The sequence below is a fragment of the Pseudoliparis swirei genome, chromosome 13, assembly GCF_029220125.1.
Source record: "Pseudoliparis swirei isolate HS2019 ecotype Mariana Trench chromosome 13, NWPU_hadal_v1, whole genome shotgun sequence".
Taxonomy (NCBI): domain Eukaryota; kingdom Metazoa; phylum Chordata; class Actinopteri; order Perciformes; family Liparidae; genus Pseudoliparis; species Pseudoliparis swirei.
The window spans coordinates 9,909,169-9,930,307 of NC_079400.1; the positions used below are offsets into that span (position 1 = coordinate 9,909,169).

The window sequence follows — 21,139 nt, forward strand, 5'->3', positions numbered from 1 at the left end:
AGTGCATCAAATTACGACATTTATGTTTTAACTGTACATAGCCCCTTTTAAATAAAGATAATAATAATTTCTCATTAGAACTAGTAATAATAATTCATTTATTATGACAGCACTCATAGAGGACAGATTTAATAAGTGTATTTGCTATAGCCTTTAAATTAAAGGGACTCACACAATGTTTCATTTTAATGTTACATGCTGGTTGTCTACCGTTGCGACTTTTAACACAAATATGATGTAACTGACTAGCTGCATATTAACTGAATATCGAAAATGGACTTTAAAGAAGAATCAGAATCAGAAACTTTGTATTGCCATGTATATTTACATATACAAGGAATGTGTCATGGCGGGTGGTGCAACAATAGACAATGACATTAACAACAATAAACAATAAAACAATAAACACAGTGTGATAATTACAAATATAAATATAAGTATGAGGTAAAGTGAACAGATGGGCAGGTTTACAGAAAGAAGAAAGTAACTGAACATTAATATGAATCGTGGTGTGAAACTTGCTTCCTTTCTTCCTCACCCCCAAAACTTTTGTTTATTTACCACAAATAAGAGAGAAATATAGGGACCGAAACGGAAGGAAAAAAAACACATGAAGGAAAGGAATGAAGGAATGGAGGAGTGAAACGAGGAGACTAAAAGGAGGCGTCGTAACACCGGTCACTGTCTTGGCGTAAGACGGCCATCTCTGTCCTGTAATGGGAGAAGTCTGGGTGTGGTTGGACTGGGACTTTATAGCCAGAGAGAACGAGAAGGAAAATGAAGTCATAGGATCGAGGCAGAAACCTCAAAGTCAAGTGAGGAAGGGGGGGGGGCTGTTTTAAGGGAAAGTATCTATTTCAGTGCAGCATACTTTTTCAGTCAATTATTTCCGCACATGCTCGTCTGGTTTGCATGTAAAGCGGTGAGGAGAAAAAGTGAAAGAAAGAGGGGGGGGGGAGTGAGGAAGGCTTTGTACTGTATTTTCCATCCGCCGTTCCAGACTTATCTTCCGCCAGCTCAGCAAGAACTGCAGAGAAACACACACACAGTTGTTTTGGGACTATTTTTGTACTCTTTTGAAAGCATTGATATTTTTGTGTTATTGTGTGTGTGTGTGTGTGTGTGTGTAGAATGGTTTCACCCCCCTGCACATCGCCTGTAAGAAGAACAGAGTCAAGGTGATGGAGCTTCTCCTCAAGCATGGGGCGTCGATACAGGCAGTCACTGAGGTAGGTGTGTGTGTGTGTGTGTGTGTGTGTGTGTGTGTGTGTGTCATGGAAACACGGTGGCATCGGTTGTTATTTGTCAGCTTTCCCCGGAATAGAAGTTAAAGTTATATAATGTTTCACCAAAGTTAAATGTAGTCTTCACAGTGTAGGAAAGTAACTGAGGACACTTACTCCATAACTTTTGCCTTACTTGTACATCGCTTGTAAACATTTCATGCTGCTACTTCAACTGTACTTTTTGTTCCACATTTAAAATACTGCTCACAATCACCCATCCTACCAAGTATTTCTTAACCTCTTTAAATCGACGTCTCCTGGGTTCATGAATTTTCTAGAATAATTTTTTTTTTTTCAATTCAGAGCAGCGATCCCTTTTTCCATTTAAGATTCCTTAACTAGCCTCTTGAGGACTTTAAGATAATATTACCAACAACTACTGTAGCGCAGCCCGAAACGTATGGAGGTAAAATCAGCTACAATAAGATGAACTCAACATGTTATTATGAAGATAACAAGAATGTAATATTATATTATAATAATGTGAAAATGGTCATTCCAGTCCATAAGGAGTACAGCTCATGTACCAGGTGTAGTTTATGTTAAATAATGAGACGCTGGTTCGATCCCCGGCTCCTTTCAGTCCATGTCACTACACTTTAATCACTACCTTGTATATATATTTTGTATATACCTTGTATTTATATTTTATATTCCTCTGTCTATTTAATATTTTTATTGTATTTTGTATTTTATTTTTTATTAATGCTCTAATGTGCACTCGCTGCTGTGATCGTGCAATTTCCCCACAGTGGGACTAATAAAGGAATATCTCATCTCATCTTATCTTATGTCAAACCAAAAATTGCCCTCTAGTTAATGCATTTTCATCCCTGATGACCAGGCGGCCATCCGAGTATGAATGCGTGTGAAAGGGTGAATGACACGCAGCGTCAAAGTGCGTTGAGCGGGCGCTATTCAAAGTGGGTTATTTCCTGTCACTTCCTGCAGTCCGGTCTGACGCCGATCCACGTCGCAGCGTTCATGGGACACGACAACATCGTGCACCAGCTGATCAACCACGGCGCTTCACCCAACACGAGCAACGTGGTGAGTCCTGCTGCGTCTTCGTCCTCGCAAAGGACTTCAACACACGTGGTTGAAAGTAGCTGAAGACTCTGGTGCTTTAAAACTGCTTTAAAGTGCTTTTAAGCTTCTATTCCTGAACATTTCAGAGGGAAAAGTTGTACGTTTTACTTGCAAAACATTTATTTGTTAACTTGTTGCTTTTCAGAGTGACGTCTTGTATTTAACAACATGTTGATGCAACATGTTGTTAATTATAAGACAGTTTTATGGTCGTGTTTCAGATGTCTATGAGTTGGTGAGCAGTTCTATTAATGTTTGGTTATAAAATAAGATAAAATAATCCATATTCCACAGTGGAGACATTTTCAGGATTAGAGAAGCAAAGTGTAACGAAAGACTCAGTAGAGAAAAAATAAATAAATAAAAGAAGTACAGTAAAATAATCAAACAGTTAAGGTATAATAAATATAAAGAAGTAAACCGTAAAAAAAAGAAAGAATATATATATATAAAAATACAATATAACTAGAATGGGCACTCGGTAGAGCGCATACCTTCGCATATCACAAGATTGGGCATTGAATTATGAACATAAAAATTGACCGTGCTATGGTAAAAAGATTCTGACCTTTTCCATGACCTTGACCTTTGACCCGATCAATCCCAAAATCTAATCAAATGGTCCCCGGATAATAACCAATCATCCCACCAAATTTCATGCGATTCGGTTTAATACTTTTTGACTTATGCGAATAACACGCACGAATACAAATACACGGCGATCAAAACATTACCTTCCACATTTTCAATGCGAAGGTAATCAGATCGAGAGGTTGAATACATATCGTCATATATAATGTGTATATATATATATATATAATAATAATAATGTCATAAATAATTATCTATCATTTACTTTTAAACAAACCTACCTATTCATGGAGCATTTAGCAGCAAAAAAGCTCAAGAAAGAAATGGTGGAGACCAAAAACAGAGCAAAAAGAGAGAGAATATTGCACTTAAATTCATCAGGTGACAACAAACATGAATCCAAATGATCTTTTAATACGTACAAGGAGATCATCAACCACAGAGAGGGAGACTTGTGTCGTAAAGAGAGGACCTCAAACACTAGAAACTCTTACTACTCACCCCGTTAACCCTCAAACTGCAGGAGGGGAAGGAGGAGGAGGAAAAGAAATGAAATAGAAATTGAGGGATAGATGGGATGAAGACTTGAAAGAGAAGTCAGTCACGAGCAAACGAAGAGGGGGAAGAGCGCTGCATGCTCAACCCTTCAACCCCAAGTATTTGGTCGCCCACGCCGTGTATGTGGCCAGGTTACCGTAGAAACGGAGCATTGTGGGATGTCATTCTGGGGACTTGGGTGTGGAGAGAAAGGGGGTCTCTCTCTCTCAACTTCGCTCTCCTTCTCTCTCTTTCTGCCTCCCATCTTCACAGAAAAAAAGTTTTCATGAGGAAAGAGGGCAAAACTTGGAGAAATCAAAACTTTGGAATAGTTTATCAATCTCTCTTTGGTGTGTGTGTGTTTGTTTATGTGTGTGTGTGTGTGTGTTGCAGAGGGGGGAGACGGCGCTCCACATGGCAGCGAGGGCCGGACAGTCGAATGTGGTGCGATATCTGATCCAGAATGGAGCCCGAGTGGACGCCAAAGCCAAGGTAGAGCCCGCGTGAGACCAGACACTCAGTGAAGGGATGTAACTGAAGTACCATGTCGCTGTACTCGTACCGGCTCCATGACTCCATATGTTATGCTGCTGCTACTCTGCTTGTAAGAGAGTATGTTTGCTCTCTGGTATGACTAATATTTTTAGAAAACCTATTGTAATCATTTAGCTTCAGCCACAACCATTTGATGGTGTGTGTGTGTGTGTTATAGTTAAAGATGTTTGCTTGACAATAATAATATTGCGAAGCATCTACTTACGGTACAAAGGGTTATTCTTCTCGGTCTCATCGTGAGAGGTTAATGTTTTGTTCATATTTCTTTCATATTTTCCGTTGGTAATGCAACAAGTGTCTGCGTTACGATCCGACCCATTCTCAAAAAGTCACACTCATATTGGCAAATGTTGTATTTTCTATCAATATATTTATTGGTCGTCATACTGCTCCTTTTCAGCCTTTACTCTCTTTAAAAAAGAAACACCTTTCCATTTTTGGCCAATAAACAGGATGTTACATCTAAGTTTTCTGTGCTTTACCCACATCACGTATTCAGATCCGGGTACGTCAGTTTTCTCCCTCAGCTGCTCTGTCGTCTCGGTATCCCTTCAACATGTTTGTTTGTTTGTTTGTTTGTTTGTTTGTTCGTCGCCAGGACGACCAGACTCCGCTGCACATCTCGAGCCGTCTCGGTAAGCAAGACATCGTCGCCCAGCTGCTGTCGAGCGGAGCGTTCCCCGACGCCACGACCAACTCCGGATACACGCCTCTCCACCTGGCGGCCAGGGAGGGCCACCGAGACGTGGCCTCCACGCTGCTGGATCAGGGAGCCAGTCTGGCCATTATCACCAAGGTACCGTGTGTGTGTGTGTGTGTGTGTGTGTGTGTGGAGGTCGACGCTGACGCTGCAGACACGGTTTGGTGTTGATGGCTGGAGGTTGTTCCACGATTCACACGCACTCCGTAGACTCGGTTACAGCTGACCTTCTGAACGACGTCCCCGGAGTCAGAAAACCCTTTTCCTGGAGAGGCTCTCCTTGTGCGTCCGTCATTTCATAACCTCCATTTAAACGGCAGCGGAGCGTTGCATGGCCACAGTTACGACACCGAGGAAAGTCCCGGAACACTAAACGGAGTCAGATAGAGGAGATGTTTAAAACCACGACTGGATATGTGGTGGAACAAAGAAGGAAACTTCTTGAGGTCCTTTTTATTACATTCATCTGTGTGTGTGTGTGTGTGTGTGTGTATTATCTTGCTGAACTAAACGTGGACACATCATAACCGTGTGTGTGCCACGCAGCTTATTCTCTGCAAAAATCCAACATCCAATTGCAAAATCCACCTTTCCATTGTTGTGGAGGGAACCAGGTGATGCTGCTGTGAACATCTGTGAACATCAGCCCTCTGTAGTGGTAAAACCACACTCAAATGCAGGAACAATATGTGTGCGTGCTCGACCTAGTTCGACACTATAAATGCATATCACTCGACTCTGTACATTACAACATATAAAAAAATATATTTTACATTTAATTTAATTCTTTAAAAAAAAAATCTTTCCCTGAAAGGTACGATAGGATTTGTGATGCATATAACATGCACATGTGCTGTAGAGTGTGATTGATTATAAAGAAGGTAGCCAGAGTATTCTATTGATCACCAACACATTGCACGTTAAAGGACAAATATAAAAGGATTTGTATTGAACTATCAGACAGGCGTGATTTTAGTTCAATTACCAGCTTTCCATCCACCACCACCAGATAATAGATTCATTATGTCAACATTGAGGGTCTCTGAACCGTAAAACCAGTCTGGAGTCTGTCAAGTCTCATAACTATTAGTCACCTAATATATAAACATACGCAGAGTCTACCTGGAGAGAGCTGGTTCAAGTGTCTGTGTTGCAGCATAGCTGATGTAACACACACACACACACACACACACAACACACATGTCGACACCCTGAGGACATATTTAATGTCATTATTCCTAATCACCACATAATCAGTTCCCCGTGTTTCGCCATGACACAAACCCGCACGAGACTCAATTAAATGTGAGCAGACGCATATGATTATGCGGATGTATAGAATCGTGAGACATCTGAGAGTAACTGTTAGTAACTGTTACCTGCTGAGAGTAACTGTTACCTGAAGGTTATTTTTTAGCACGTGGATTAACATTCTGGTGCGTTAAACACTCTGTGTCTCTGCAGAAGGGCTTCACTCCTTTGCACGTGGCGGCAAAGTACGGGAAGATCGAGGTCGCCAACCTGCTGCTGCAGAAGAGCGCTCCGTCGGACGCCGCCGGGAAGGTAACGCATGTCTCAACTGCCGTGTGAAAGGATGATGGAATGAAAGGGATGATGGGACGAGAGGGATGAGAGAGATGATGGGACGAGAGGGATGAGAGAGATGATGGGACGAGAGGGATGAGAGAGATGATGGGACGAGAGGGATGAGAGAGATGATGGGACGAGAGGGATGAGAGGGATGATGGGACGAGAGAGATGAGAGAGATGATGGGACGAGAGGGATGAGAGAGATGATGGGACGAGAGGGATGAGAGAGATGATGGGACGAGAGGGACAGACATGTTTGTTTTACAGCTCCACCCAAAGCTTTCACAATCTCTTTATCACCTCGCTGCACCTTTCCCTATGTTAACCGCCAAACAATCCTTCTGTGTGTGTGTGTGTGTGTGTGTGTGTGTGTCCAGAGTGGACTAACTCCACTGCATGTGGCAGCACACTATGATAACCAGAAGGTGGCGCTGCTCCTGCTTAACCAGGGAGCTTCACCGCATGCAGCCGCAAAGGTAAGAGCCAATGCACCTCATTGCACTGATGCACCAAAAACCTCTCTCTCTCTCTCTCTCACACACACTCTCTCTCACTCTCGCACTCCTTGGCTCTGGATGAAAGCAGGCTGACCTCGTTTCAGTCGCCCACATGCAATTATAACGTGTACTATAGCGGAGAGAAGCGTTGCGATTGGCTGGTCGGATCCTCCGTTTACGCTCTTAACAGGATCTATTTAGGAAGAGCTGCAGCTGGAATTAGCCGGGCCCCAATAACGCTAACTCACAGAGGCAATGGCCCCACACAAACTATGGTTTCAGTTAATGTCTTAATGTCTCTAGGTCCTGGACATAACGTGTAAATCTCAAAGACTTTAGAAAATATAGCTCCACACCCCGTAGTAATGCACCTTTTCAGAGGATTAATCTATCTCCATACGGCAGCACAATGTACGAATAAAGAGAAATGGTGCTGCAAGAAATGGCTGGTATGATTGACGTTATAATAAAATCACCATATTGAAACTTTGTGCAAAATTCCATGTAAAATAGTCTCATTGATGGTGGATTAACTGATGTCAGCCTCTCATTGTGTTTTATTGCACTTTCCTATGAATAAATAATTGAAAGACATAACTTTGAATGAAACGATTGACCTCACTCTCTTGTCTGTACGCTAAATATAAAGCTACATGGAGCAACAGCTTAGCTTAGGATAAAGACTGGAGATGGGGCTTCTTCTCTTTTATACATTTATTGATCCACCGCTGTAACTTCCTGGACTTCCCATCGTCGAGAGGTCGCCGTTTGCCAGCCGACCAGCGAAGACTTCAGAAAGTTACAACTCCAACAAGTGGCCTGTGACATCACTCCCCTTTTTAAAACCACAACTTGTTGTAATTGTACAGATAATACCGACAATATATGCAAACAAAAAATGTTACCCATTTTTTTGCCTTTTAAGCTGGAATAATAAAATACAAATCTTTTGGGGATTTTATGTCATGGACAGACACAAAGAAGCTAAATATTGTTAAGAAATGGAGGAAAGAAAACGTTTATGAACTTGGTGTTTGCGTAGGTATTCACCCCCTTTGCTATGGAGCCCCTCATCAGGAGCTGGTGCTACCAATTACCTTCAGAAGTCACATGGTTTCTTAAATAAAGTCCACCTGTGACACAGGAAGCCCTTTGCGCTTGTTATTACCAGTCTTTATGCTGAGCTAAGCTAAATGTCTGAGTAGTAAACATACAGATATAAACGTGGTATCGGACTTCTCAGCCATTAAGTACATTTCCCAAAATGAAAACCACTGCATTAAACTTCCTCAGAGAGATGCCAAAATATGATGACATCGTCACAAAGCATTGATAGATGATGATAATACATTAGTGTCATTTAGTTTAAATTTAAACAGAATTGAGCTGTAGATTCAGAATGTTCTCGTATTTGTCTGAATCAAATTATATTTCGACTGATAAAGTATAATGGCACGATACCGAGACTCACCCCTCTTCTGTTTCTCTGGACCCAGAACGGTTACACGCCCCTCCACATTGCAGCGAAGAAGAACCAGATGGAGATCACCACCACCCTCCTGGAGTACGGCGCCTCCACCAACACCGTGACGCGCCAGGGCATCACCCCGCTGCACCTCGCGGCGCAGGAAGGCAACGTGGACATCGTGACGCTGCTGCTGGCTCGAGACGCCCCGATAAACATGAGCAATAAGGTACCAGAGCTGCACGCATGTATGTGTGAGTGTGTGCTGCAGACTTGTGGCCTCTTTAGCCCACGACTGTGTTATTTTGGCCCAAATTTCGACTTCTAAGCTCTTATTGCACACATCTCTGGGTTTTATTGTTTTGTATTCAACACCTTTCTATCCCTCCGTCTGTATATTTCACTCTGTTTGCACATCTACAGATTTAACTCTATATTTAACTGTCCGTCCTCAGTCCGGTCTGACTCCGCTCCACTTGGCCGCCCAGGAGGATAAAGTCAATGTTGCTGAGGTCTTCGTCAACCAGGGAGCTACCATAGACCCCGAAACCAAGGTAACGAATCTCCTCGACCTCATTGCTCATTTATCAAGCAAAACATGTCCTGGTTCCAGCTTCTTAAATAAGATATTGGCTGCTTTTCTTTTATTCTGTTTTATACCATTACAAATGGAATATCTTTTGTTTTGGGACTGTTGGTCGAACAAAACAAGCAATCTGAGTCTGTGGCTCCATGCGTTGGCTTCAGTATCTAACAGCATGTATGTCTATTAACATAGTTATTATCATCTTTGAATGTTTTTTGTCCATTTTTATTTTAAAAGACAGGATATATTTTTACATTTTTTTATTTTATGAAAAGGATATTCTAATAAACGTTTTTCTTGAACTGTTCTTGAATAGTCCAATGCATACAGCAAAAGAAAGATGAATACAATTGTGTAAGTAGCCTGGATGATCGTCTCCTCGCTGATCACCATTTTACAAAAGATTTTCTGCCTCACCAGCTGGGATACAGTCCTCTCCATGTGGCCTGTCACTATGGCAACGTGAAGATGGTGAACTTCCTGCTGAAGAATCAGGCGAAGGTCAACGCTAAGACCAAGGTAACCATTTACTGTCTGCGTCTATTTGTATTCTCTTTTATTTCTAAGTGCAGAGAAGATATATTTTTATGAATGTATGTATATATACAGTATATATATATATATATATAAATAACCTTCCTCTCTTTTTCCATCCTCGGCAGAACGGTTACACACCTCTCCATCAGGCTGCACAGCAGGGACACACACACATCATCAACTTGCTGCTACAGTTTGGAGCATCGCCCAATGAACTCACAACTGTTAGTACACACACACACACACATGCTATTACTATATTACTTGAGTTGTATTCTCACTTCTAACCTTTTGTGGATTAGTTTTCTTGCTACAAATTCTATCAAAAATACCAAAAGTCCCAAATGCACTCGCTTCTACGCTGTGAATAAGATGTGAAGTAGCTTTGGATAATTAGAGTTTTGGTGGTGACTCTCACACTTGATAGTTTTGATTTCCCTGATACTGTTTCACATTCACTCGCCTCCATTAATATAACAGTTTTTTTGTACAGAATGGGAACAGCGCCCTGTCCATCGCCAGGAGGCTCGGCTACATCTCCGTAGTTGACACACTCAAAGTGGTCACCGAGGAAACTCTGACCACGAAGGTGAGAATGTGTTTGCTGAAATGTATAGTTTCCCAAATTATTCCATGTTAGTGCTGCACAACAACTGGAGGCATAATCGTTTAAACTCCAGGGTGAATTGATAAACTATAGATTCCTAAATGTCAGCAAAAGCCGTGAACGTTCCACCACTGTGCGGCCGAGTTTCTCTTTAGTGGGAAGAAAATCATTGATACTCAACACTTCCTGCAGCAAAGTGTCAAAATAAAAGCCTTACATTCAACATCTCTTTTCTGGTTGGCTTTAAATGTGAAACATCCCTCGTGTTAAGTTTCATTCACGACATATAACGTCATAGTCGACTGCATCGTATTTTAGTAGAAACACTGCTATGTTCTGCTAGTTACATGCAGTCAGTTCTACTTTAACACTTTTAAACAAGTTAAGATGGTGTCAATGATACTCAAGACTTCCTGTGACAATGTTTCACAATAAAAGCCTTCCAGTGGCTCAAAGGGAACAATCCCTCTCCTTCCTGCTTGGTTTGTAATGTGAAACATCTGCAGGAAAACTTTAAATCGATTGTTCATTGTAACTTAAAAAAAGAAAGAAAAAGAGATGGCAATTGAATGTGATGGAAGAAAACAGAGCTATAAAAAAAAAAGAAGAGAAACCTGTTCACTTGAATGTTGTACGGAAGCTTTTGAATAAGGACTTTGATTGTCTCTGTTGGACAGACTGTGACAGAGAAGCACAAGATGAACGTTCCAGAGACCATCAACGAGGTGCTGGACATGTCCGATGATGAAGGTGAGCGTTCACTTCACGCCTGCTTGATGTTTAGAATCTGTATTTCTTTAAATATATTTAAGCTGTTCTCCCCAGACAACCTGACCTCGGTCACTAAATCCGGACAGGACGGACAAAGCCTCGGGTTAAGTTATATTTGGCAGAAGTAGGTCCCAGTGCCGGTCCATCGGGGGCCAAATGTACCCACTGTTGTTATTGTGTTGTTGTTGTTGTTGTTGTCGAGTAGTAATTCAAGCCAACAGGATTTATTTTTCATCTTTAACTCATGTCGTTATATTTTTTCATTTGACGTTTTAACTGCATTTTTCCATATTTTTTGGTTTTCATATTTTTCCTCTAACCTTCTCCTCCATCCCAATCACACAGTCTTTAAAGCCAATGTCCCCGAAATGATCACAGAGGACTATATTTCTGATGTGGAAGAAGGTATTTTTATTCATATTTATTTTTATTTCCTTCTTATAAATCTTCATTTCTTCTTTCATACCTCTTTCTGCATGTCAGTCATCTGTTTTGAGTTTTTTTTTTACATTTCCAATCTCTTTATATGTGCTTCATTTGAACGGAGGATATAGTAGAAAAATACCAAAACGGGAAATGTGTTCTGGTAAAGGTCCTCAATCTTTGTTATTCAAGCCACAGGTACAGAAGTGCGTGTCGTACATGTACAAGTACACATTAAGTACACGTTAAGTACACAACCTTGCTCCTGTACCTCCGGCTGCTGCTTCCCTCATGCTGCGTCACTGTGAGGCCGCCAGTGTTATTGCACCGAAACACGCAGGGAATATGCCCTTTTTTTACTCCTGGTTGCCATGACAACCGTCTCCATATGGCGTTCAGGAGTTCTTTTCACGTTGTGGAGTAGACGGCGCACACAGACACACACACACAAATCCTTTGTCTTCGGAGGGCTCGTCAGGGACGCTTCCATTGTAGTTTCACTCATTCGGCTTCAAAAGCAAACACAGCGTCAGCTATGCTTGTGTGTGTGTGAGTGTATGTATGTGTGTGTGAGTATGTTTGTGTGTGTGTGTGTGTGTGTGACTGAAAAGTGGCTGAACTTGAACTTTCACTGACTTGCTCTAATGAGATTGTGGGGGGCGGGAGGGAGACGAACTAGAAAGTGATATATTGAGATGTTTCATTTCTTCTCCCCGGTGTTTCTCTCTCCACATTGATGGTAAAGAACGTCTTTCGGCTTTAGGTTGTCACATGTTGCGTCTGCACAGAGGTTTCCTCAACAGTTTACTTTCCCACAGTCTTCTGCTCATTATATTTAACCGTTTCCTTCTGCCTTGAATCGGGTCGGCTTCGCTTTACGCAGAATTCCTTTGATATGACAGTTCTTTGGGGAGTTCATATAGATTAGTATTACGTATCGTGCAGTCGGCCTCCATGTAGCCCGTGCAGGATGTCATAAAGTTTAGGTTCTGTCACAATAAGTATTGCTCCTTGCTCTAAATATGCCGTGTGTTATTGTTTCTAGTCGACCACACTTGCTGTAGATGGGGAGAAAGCAGAAAACAGGATACAATTATTAGATATTTATTTAAGTGTGAGCACATGGGATGAGAGATGCATGAATATTGTAGATATTCCAAAGGGTTGAAGGTGTATTTGTGCTTCATTTGAACAGAGATGGATGTTGGAAATGTCTGCGTCAGCTATTCCTATAAGTCCCAAAGATTCCCCGAGCAGGTCGCTGCCACTAACTCCAGTAACCAGGTTGAGGTGGTGCAGCTGAACTAATGGTCCTGTATTCATGTGCACGTTTGCTCTCACGCCCAATTTGTGTGCGAGTTGTTGTCTTTTTTTGCTTCTGGAGTTGCCGTCTTTAATTCCTGTTCTAAAATTATAGGACGTGTATCTAAGCACACACACACACACACACACACACACATACTCCAACTGGCTTACATGCCAGCCAAGTAACCGCAATGATTAACATCTCCAATAGCACACACAGTCCACAATCTAAATCAGGACGCCCCACAGAAAGCTGTCCTTGTATCTCCAAAGAGTTCCAGAGCTGTGAAGTGAATTAATAATGTGGTCAGTCTGGATATAAAACACCTGGATTATGAAATAGCTTATAAGGCAAGAGCTTATTTACCTCATGCCGGTTGACGTTTGATGTCACTTTTCCAATAATTGATGTCCAGGGTTTCGTCATGTCATGTTTCAAGTGTTGCCTTCAAGGTAAATACAGCAGCAGACAAATAGAAGCAGGACTGTTAGTAGAAGGCCACTTGCTTATTTGTCAAATGGCACTAGATCGTCATATTGTCACTACAATATTCTTATATTGGTGATTTACATTTGGACTCGAGTCAGATTTAAGCCACGAACGTTAGATTGTTTACACTTGGACTCATTGAGGCTCGATTTCCTTGAGACTTGAACCTGACACTCAACATTCAAGCCACATTACTTTTGTTTTGGTTAAATCCTGGAAACCGTGAACATTTTATTCTTAAATGTTGGAAAGAAAAAAAACACGCAATTTTCTTCATTCACGTCACGACAGAGCACTTGAGACTTGACCCGATTTTTGAGGTCTAATAAAATCGTTTGTCTCAATGGATTCAACGGTCAATTTGTCACACATAGAAGTAATATAGGTAGTGAAAGGCTTTGTGGAAATAAAAATGTTACATGAATCAACTATAAATATATGTACAAAATAAACGGACATATACAGTATGTCACAGAGCAGTGCAGCCTGGTTAATATTAAGAAAAACAAGACAGCCAGTAGCGAGACAACAGCATGTCACCGCGTCACCAGGGAACCGTGAGTTCTGCGTGACTTTAATGCCGTGTTCTGATTGGTTAGATTGAAGACGAGGCTTGTAGCAGCTCTCTACACAAACTCTCTCTTCTTATTTGTCTTATTCAGAGAAGTTTTGCAAAGTAAAGGCAGACGAGTGGATTTTGAAAATGATGGGGTGACATAAATAAAACTAAATTTTTGAGACAGGTGAGTTGAAAGATGGGCTACTTCAATCAAAGCAGACAGACAGGAAAGAGACAGACAGGAAAGAGACAGACAGAAAAGAGACAGACAGGAAAGAGACGGACGGGAAAGAGACGGACGGGAAAGAGACAGACAGAAAAGAGACAGACAGGAAAGAGACGGACAGGAAAGAGACAGACATGAAAGAGACAGACGGGAAAGAGACCGACAGAAAAGAGACAGACAGGAAAGAGACAGACAGGAAAGAGACGGACATGAAAGAGACAGACAGGAAAGAGACAGACAGAAAAGAGACAGACAGGAAAGAGACGGACAGGAAAGAGACGGACAGGAAAGAGACAGACAGGAAAGAGACAGACAGGAAAGAGACGGACGGGAAAGAGACAGACAGAAAAGAGACAGACAGGAAAGAGACGGACAGGAAAGAGACAGACAGGAAAGAGACGGACGGGAAAGAGACGGACGGGAAAGAGACGGACAGGAAAGAGACAGACAGGAAAGAGACGGACAGGAAAGAGACAGACAGAAAAGAGACAGACGGGAAAGAGACGGACGGGAAAGAGACGGACGGGAAAGAGACGGACGGGAAAGAGACAGACGGGAAAGAGACAGACGGGAAAGAGACAGACGGGAAAGAGACAGACAGGAAAGAGACGGACAGGAAAGAGACAGACAGGAAAGAGACGGACGGGAAAGAGACAGACAGGAAAGAGACAGACGAGTTGACGCAAAGATTAAAAAGAGGACAGCATAAAAGAGTTGTGGAGGATTTATTCTGTACATCACGTAGGTAGAGTTTAGATGTTCGACAACTTTGCCTGAGTCCCACCCCCACTTACTATTTCTGTCCTGCAGTGAGCTCTAGGTGACACACACACACACACACACACACACACACACACACACACACACACACACACACACACACACTGGATAATCCTGGGTTGGTAGGCGGGAGAAAGCCGATCTGTTTGTGTGAGCGCCGGGCTGTGAAAGAGAGACAGACAGTGTGTGTGTGCAAGAGAGACAGAGAGAGACAGAGGGAAAGAGCGAGAGAGAAAGAGGGGGAGAGAGAGAAAGAGAGAGAGAGAGAGTTGAAGGAAAAGTGAGTTCAGCGTTGCAAATCCTGCAAACTGGACAGATGAAGTGCTTTAAAGCAGGAGGTGAGTTTTTGGCTCGTTCGAGGGGAAGTTTTAAATGTGTTGGAATGTCGCCAGAGGGGGTCTGTTAAGTGTGTGTGTGTGTGTGTGTGTGTGTGTGTGTGTGTGTGTGTGTGTGTGTAAGGGAGAAAGTTTCAGGGGGGGTTCTGTAGCAGCAGGGGATGAGGGGACCGGAGGGTGAGGCGGGGGTCTCCGGTGCATTGTGCTCGCTGGAATGCCTCCCTTTATCTCTCTCTCTCTCTCCGTGCCTTCGCCTGCATGCACTTGCTCCCCTCTTTAACTCCTCCTCCTCCCCCGGCTTTCGACTGCGTGGTCAGCGGTTCACCGGCGGGCTGCAGGATCTATACAGTGACTCTCAGAGGGGATAACATGCGGCTGTAGTGCTGTAACGTATGTTTCAACCACTTCTTTTCTTTCTGTTCTTTACAGCTTGCGTGATGACCGAGAGTTCTGCTGCCTGTTGTTTTTATTCTGAGTTATTGTATTGAAGCTGTTGCTGTCTGCTCACTGAACTAACCCGACAACACACAGTTACTGACAGCTGCACTATCTGTTGCTGGCCAGCTTTGCTGTTAGCATTTGTTTGTCTCCTGGGGGGCAAAAAGCCTCCAGGACAGCAAAGACTTGTTTGTGTTGGTCCGTCGGGGCCGGAGCTGAACGGGAAACAGCCCGATACAGCCGTCTGTATCAAAGAGCACCTCTTGTCCTGCGTCCACGACAAACACACAGGAATTTGCATTCATGGAGTTTCACGCTTTCTAAGATGAGGCCGGTACGGATGACGTGTTTTCCCAGGCCTCCCTTTTGGATTATCAGCAGAAAATAAATCTTTATGGCGATTTAAACGTTTATGAAACGTCCACGTTTTTTTTTAAACGCCACTTTTGTGATTTATTTTGAAGTTAAAAGCTAACGTTGGCGGTTATAGGGGAACTCCAACGCGGTCACGTGACTTTGCCTCAGCAGCACTCGCCGTGCTGACACAGCATCGTTTCATTTGGCCACTTTTGATTCGCCGTTATCTTTAAGAGGCGAACAAGCTTTAAAGTTCACCACACATATTATATATTGTGGAACAAAATGTTAAAATGCTTGTGTTAAACACAGACTTTATTTCAGGCATCTAAAAACCCATCAAATAAAAATAATTAATTCACAGAACCTGTCCAATTCACGGGTTCTAGGACTCATTCCTGCAGAATCCGCTGACTTCATTCATCGTTTTCACACTTGAACCGGCCACTCGCTGGCAAGAAGAAGAAGAAAGATGGAAGCGCGACGTCTAACCTGCGTGTTTACGACCTTCAGGTGACGACGCCATGACGGGGGACACGGACAAGTATCTGGCCCCCCAGGACCTGCGGGAGCTGGGGGACGACTCGCTCCCTCAGGAGGGCTACATGGGCTTCAGCGTCGGGGCGCGGTCACAGAGGTGAGACACACTACCACACTACAACCCCACACACACACACACACACACACACACACACAGTCGATGATCAATATGATGACTGTTTCTAAGTTTGATCTGGTAAATGAAGCATTTAGATAGAAGTCGTTCGAATAAATCACAGCTGTCACAAAATGAGAGGATGGGTATCTCACGTGAGCCGCTGCAGGTAGTCGCATCATCACCGACGTATCAACCACATATTTACCAAAAAGGGGCTTTCTGGTGTGATTGGGTCTTTAAAACACAAGTTACGAGCGCGCTCTTAGACAAGAAGCGACAGCGTTTATGGACTTTGTCCTTTTTTAAATTGATTGCAGGCTCGTGGTCGAGCTTTCCACGTGTTGCGTTCATGGTAACTATGGTACACCAAGGTATCATTTCATTTAATTAACTTGTTTCCAGTTGATTATAAGTACACATCTTACCAAAATTACATATTTTTTCAATTTAATCCAGTAAGGGATGCCGGCGTGTGAGCGCGGGCATTGGTTTAACAAATGTGCTGCCGCGCTGTAGGAATGGGCTCACATCACTTCCAGGTCAGTCAATTTAGGAAGTGAATAATGTACAAAAATCACTACAAGTGAGTTGAATCGAGGTCGTTTTTTCTTCTTCATTATTATACAACGTTTTAGCGCTGTTGATGCATTGTCCTTTTGAATATCACAAGACATGCGTTCCTAATATCCAAAAGTAATTTTGTCCCATTGTAAATGAAGGTTTAAAAAGTTTAATTTCAATGATACTCTTAATATTCCACAACACAGAAACACATGAGTCTACTGCACAATGTCACGATGCTGTAGGTTTTATGTTATGGCCATGAGATGAAATTATTTCTTCGTATTTCCTGAGAAATGTTGTGCTCTGACTACTACAATACCCATGAGCCTCAGCTGCCGTTGCTATGGTGCAGAAGCCAGCCAGAGGCATGAATAACAGACTTATTGAGCTCAGATAGTTTCATAGATGCAGAGTTCATCATGGAGTATAATCCTGACATGAGCAGCACACGCTGTTGGACTGTAAGCTGTGTGGCTGGAAGTCTATTCCTGAAATGCTTCTTGGGAGTCGTAGTCAACGTCGTAACGAAGCAACATTTTAATACAGTTCCAGCTGCAACAGGCCGCTGTGAAGCTCATAGAGTACAGGAGTTGGATGAGACCAAAATCAGAGCTAAAATGAGAGTACATATTTGATTAAAATGCTTCTGTTGCTCCGCGTCGGCTTGATGTGGAAACTGTTTAACACGTTTGCCAAATTTTAAATGGTGATCTTTTTCAGCTGTGGCCTAAAGACGTTCTGCACAAACAGACTTGTGCACATGAGTATTATTATTTTTTTAATATGCCAAATGGTTTTTTTTATGCCAGTCGTTTGTTCCGATGATTAAACCAAGAGCTTCATAGCAGACCGAGCCTTGGAAGTCTCCGTCACATGCAGTGATACATGCAGACATTTGACACGGCGAGCAGTGAAGCAGGCAGGCAGGGCGACAGGCAGTCAGTGAGACAGTCAGTGAGACAGTCAGTGAGACAGTCAGCATCCTCTACCAGCCTGTTCTCTCTGCATCCTCTGTGTGTTCATGATCTTGTATTCTCTCCTCGTGTCCGTTCCTAATGTTAGTCCCAAAGTCAGGTAAGACTGAAGGCATGAAGAGGCCCCTCCCCCTTTCCCCTCCCCCACCCACTCATTCACCCTTTTCCCTGCCCTAACACCTCCCCCTCAGACTCTCTACTCTGTGGTCTGATGTAATACATATTTACTGTGGATGTTTGACTACTAACGTGATGATTTTGACCAGTTTTCATGTGTTTGTGTGAACTTGCTGTGTGCTGACGTCGGCCGCTGTGTTTGGTTCCGTGGTTCCCTCGTGTGATCTTGTCGTCTCACTTTCAGTTGAGAGATGTTCTGCCGTGTTCCCCGCTTGTGAGAGAACAGCCCGTTGTGTGTTTTGGCTTTGGTGTTTGACTGTGGCTCTCGTGTCATCATCGCCGGGGTCTTTGTGGTTTAGCCACAAAGGTGGAGCTTCGTATCATTTTGGTTTTCCTTCATCGAGCTTCCAGGGACCTGAACTGATATTTATCTGGAGGCCAGAGCTGTTGCCTTCATCAGTTTAGTGTCACGCAATGGACAGTGCCGAATGAGAGTTATGTACATTTCAAACTAAAATGTACATGAAAACACACATAAAACTGCTTTAATGAGAACAAGAAGTTCATCAGAACAACAGTTTTCCCTCTCATAGTATCATAAATGAATGGCATGTTGTGCTACTAACTCGTTTTATTTATTTGCTTTTAATGGAACTTCATCAGAAACCTGCATTTGTAATCTCATAGATTTTTATTCTTCAAGTTTTATCTTTAAATATGACTTTAAAATATTATGTATCATATCTTTTCCTTACATAAAAGCCAAGAGCTTCATCCCGTCATCTCTTGTTCATTTATGGAAGATTTTAAATGGCCAAATTAAAATAAATAAAAGTATTATTATTCATTTATTCGTCTTAAATAATGTCCACATTGAAATCAAAACCACAGAAAACAAAGGGAAGAAGTGTATTGATATCCAGAAAGAGCAGCATAGACCTGTAAATACTAATCACACTGTCATCAGTACATGGGGAACTTTTTCCTTTTCTTTTTTTAAAAGGAAATATAAAAGACAAGCACTTTGTCCAATCACAGTTGTGGGGGAGGAGCCAGTTTGTCACTGATTTAATTAAAGCATTTTAAAGCTTCCATCATAATTACATCTGTTTTTCTCCATTTTAAGCAATACAAGCCAGATCCCTGAGCTCTGTGAAGATTCAGCTGGAGAAGGAGGACTTAAATGAGATGATAACAAATATTTTGTGTTGGAATATTATCTAAAAAAACTATTTCTTTGGGGGAGGGGGTCTTCTTTGTTATTATCCCGAGATAGCGATACTATCTCTATTTTTACAATCTTGAGCCTTTTTTTCTCCTTCCATGGATTCGTCAGCTCACAATCAGAGTTGTGTTTCAGCTCCTCTGATTGGTTCACACGGGTTCATTTGTGTATGCAGCGGAGGTTGAGTAGTTTCAGGCAAACATCCACATCACCAGTCATTGCTCAGGAATGCTCTTTTATTTGCCTCATAAAAGTCTCCGAAACAAACAAACATCGCGCCGTACCGCCACCGATGACTGCAATTCATCATCTGCAATTGTTTTCATCGCCCATCATGGAGAAGTCGGCTTCATGAGCTGCTTTTAAGGGCTTTTTAATTGTGTGCCGGCATGGTGTGAACAGCCCCGTCTCTAAGACTAAGAGGTAAACACAAACAAGGTGTAGAAACTGTTGTTGTCCTCATGACAAATCCACTTGTTGTTTTTCTTCTGCACATCCACCGTTCAAAGAAGTGTTATTCAGAACATCAGCAAACACTAACGACTGCACGAGCATCTAGATTCCTGCAGAGTTTAGATATATGTTTTTGTTGTTGTTGTTGTTGTTGTTGCCTCAGACACATTAGTGTTTGCACAACAATCACTTCTGACAATCTCTGGGTTTTGTTGTGGGACAGCGCTTGAGTTCCCTCCTCGGGGGCGTTCCTTCTCTCCTCAGCTTGTTGTTGTCACTGGTGGAATACAGTCAGGTTCCTGGAAGCTGCATGCATTTAATGTGTTTATGTTTGTTTTTTCTGTTCACTTTCACCCACCCCTTCCTCCCAACTACTCCTCCTCCTCCTCCTCCTCACCTCTCCATCATTGTGACTGTTGTCTTGGTAATCCGTGACTACTACGGCAACCACACCAAGCCTGCGTTCCTTCAGTTCTGATAGGTCCAACACGCTGAACCGGAGCTCGTTCACACGGGACAGCATGATGATAGAGGAGATGCTGGCCCCCAACAAGGAGACGGTACGTACGAGGGCTCTTTTCTTTTTGTTGTTCTCTGAAAAGTGCCGCTTTGGGGTCCACGTCCTGTACCGCACGTAACAGAAAAGGTTCAAGTTAAGAATCAAAAAGGTTTATTTCCTAGGAAAAGCACTCTGAAAAAAAGAAGTCTCCGAAAGTAAAGCTTTGTGGAAAACGTATCCCACGAGCCAAAAGACGACACAGTGTCTTTCTCATATGTAATGACTTAACAAAGATGTATAGGTGCTAGAAGCGTGTGAGAAGTTTCTTCAAAGACTATAATAACTAGAATGGGCACTCGGTAGAGCGCATACCTTCGCATATCACAAGATTTTTGGCATTTTTATATGAACATTTTGCATAGTGCATGCCCAAAAAAACAAAAAAAATGTATCGTGCTATGGTAAAAGAGTTTGACCTTTCCATGACCTTGACCTTTGACCGATTGATCCCAAAAAAATCAAATGGTGGTCGGATAATAACAATCATCCACCAAATCATGCATTTCAGAAACATTTGACTTTCCATTTTTTTGACCTTTGACGACCTCGATCCCAAAAATCGATCCCAAAATCTAATCAACTGGTCCCCGGATAATAAACAATCATCCCACCAAATTTCATGCGATTCGGTTCAATACTTTTTGAGTTTTGAAATAACATTGACCTGAAATAATAAATAAATACCGCAACCGATCAAAACATAACCTTCACCCACTTCAATAATAATAATAATAATAAAATGTTTAATTATAATAAAAATAATAATAATAATAACTTTATTTATATAGCACCTTTAAAAACAAAGTTTACAAAGTGCTCTCCAGAGAATCAAGGCCAAACAAATAGAATGGTAAGATACAAATAT

The 21,139-nt window shown here is 42.2% G+C and overlaps 1 protein-coding gene across 34 annotated transcripts in view; it reads left to right on the forward strand.

Annotated features, from left to right (window-relative positions):
- LOC130203540 (ankyrin-3-like) overlaps nt 1-21,139 on the forward strand; it is a 137,614-nt gene that overhangs the window by 76,156 nt on the left and 40,319 nt on the right. For 20 of the 34 annotated variants that reach the window (XM_056429792.1, XM_056429819.1, XM_056429820.1 and 17 more), the window contains 15 exons: nt 1,131-1,229; nt 2,238-2,336; nt 3,897-3,995; nt 4,657-4,854; nt 6,223-6,321; nt 6,726-6,824; nt 8,342-8,539; nt 8,766-8,864; nt 9,317-9,415; nt 9,559-9,657; nt 9,927-10,022; nt 10,718-10,790; nt 11,157-11,216; nt 16,238-16,361; nt 20,173-20,275. In XM_056429792.1, coding sequence (XP_056285767.1) covers nt 1,131-1,229; nt 2,238-2,336; nt 3,897-3,995; nt 4,657-4,854; nt 6,223-6,321; nt 6,726-6,824; nt 8,342-8,539; nt 8,766-8,864; nt 9,317-9,415; nt 9,559-9,657; nt 9,927-10,022; nt 10,718-10,790; nt 11,157-11,216; nt 16,238-16,361; nt 20,173-20,275 — 1,644 coding nt within the window. Of the gene's footprint in view, nt 1-1,130; nt 1,230-2,237; nt 2,337-3,896; nt 3,996-4,656; nt 4,855-6,222; nt 6,322-6,725; nt 6,825-8,341; nt 8,540-8,765; nt 8,865-9,316; nt 9,416-9,558; nt 9,658-9,926; nt 10,023-10,717; nt 10,791-11,156; nt 11,217-16,237; nt 16,362-18,008; nt 18,021-20,172; nt 20,276-21,139 lie in introns of all 34 variants that reach the window. The other 14 variants (XM_056429821.1, XM_056429801.1, XM_056429822.1 and 11 more) reach the window with 6 other exon arrangements.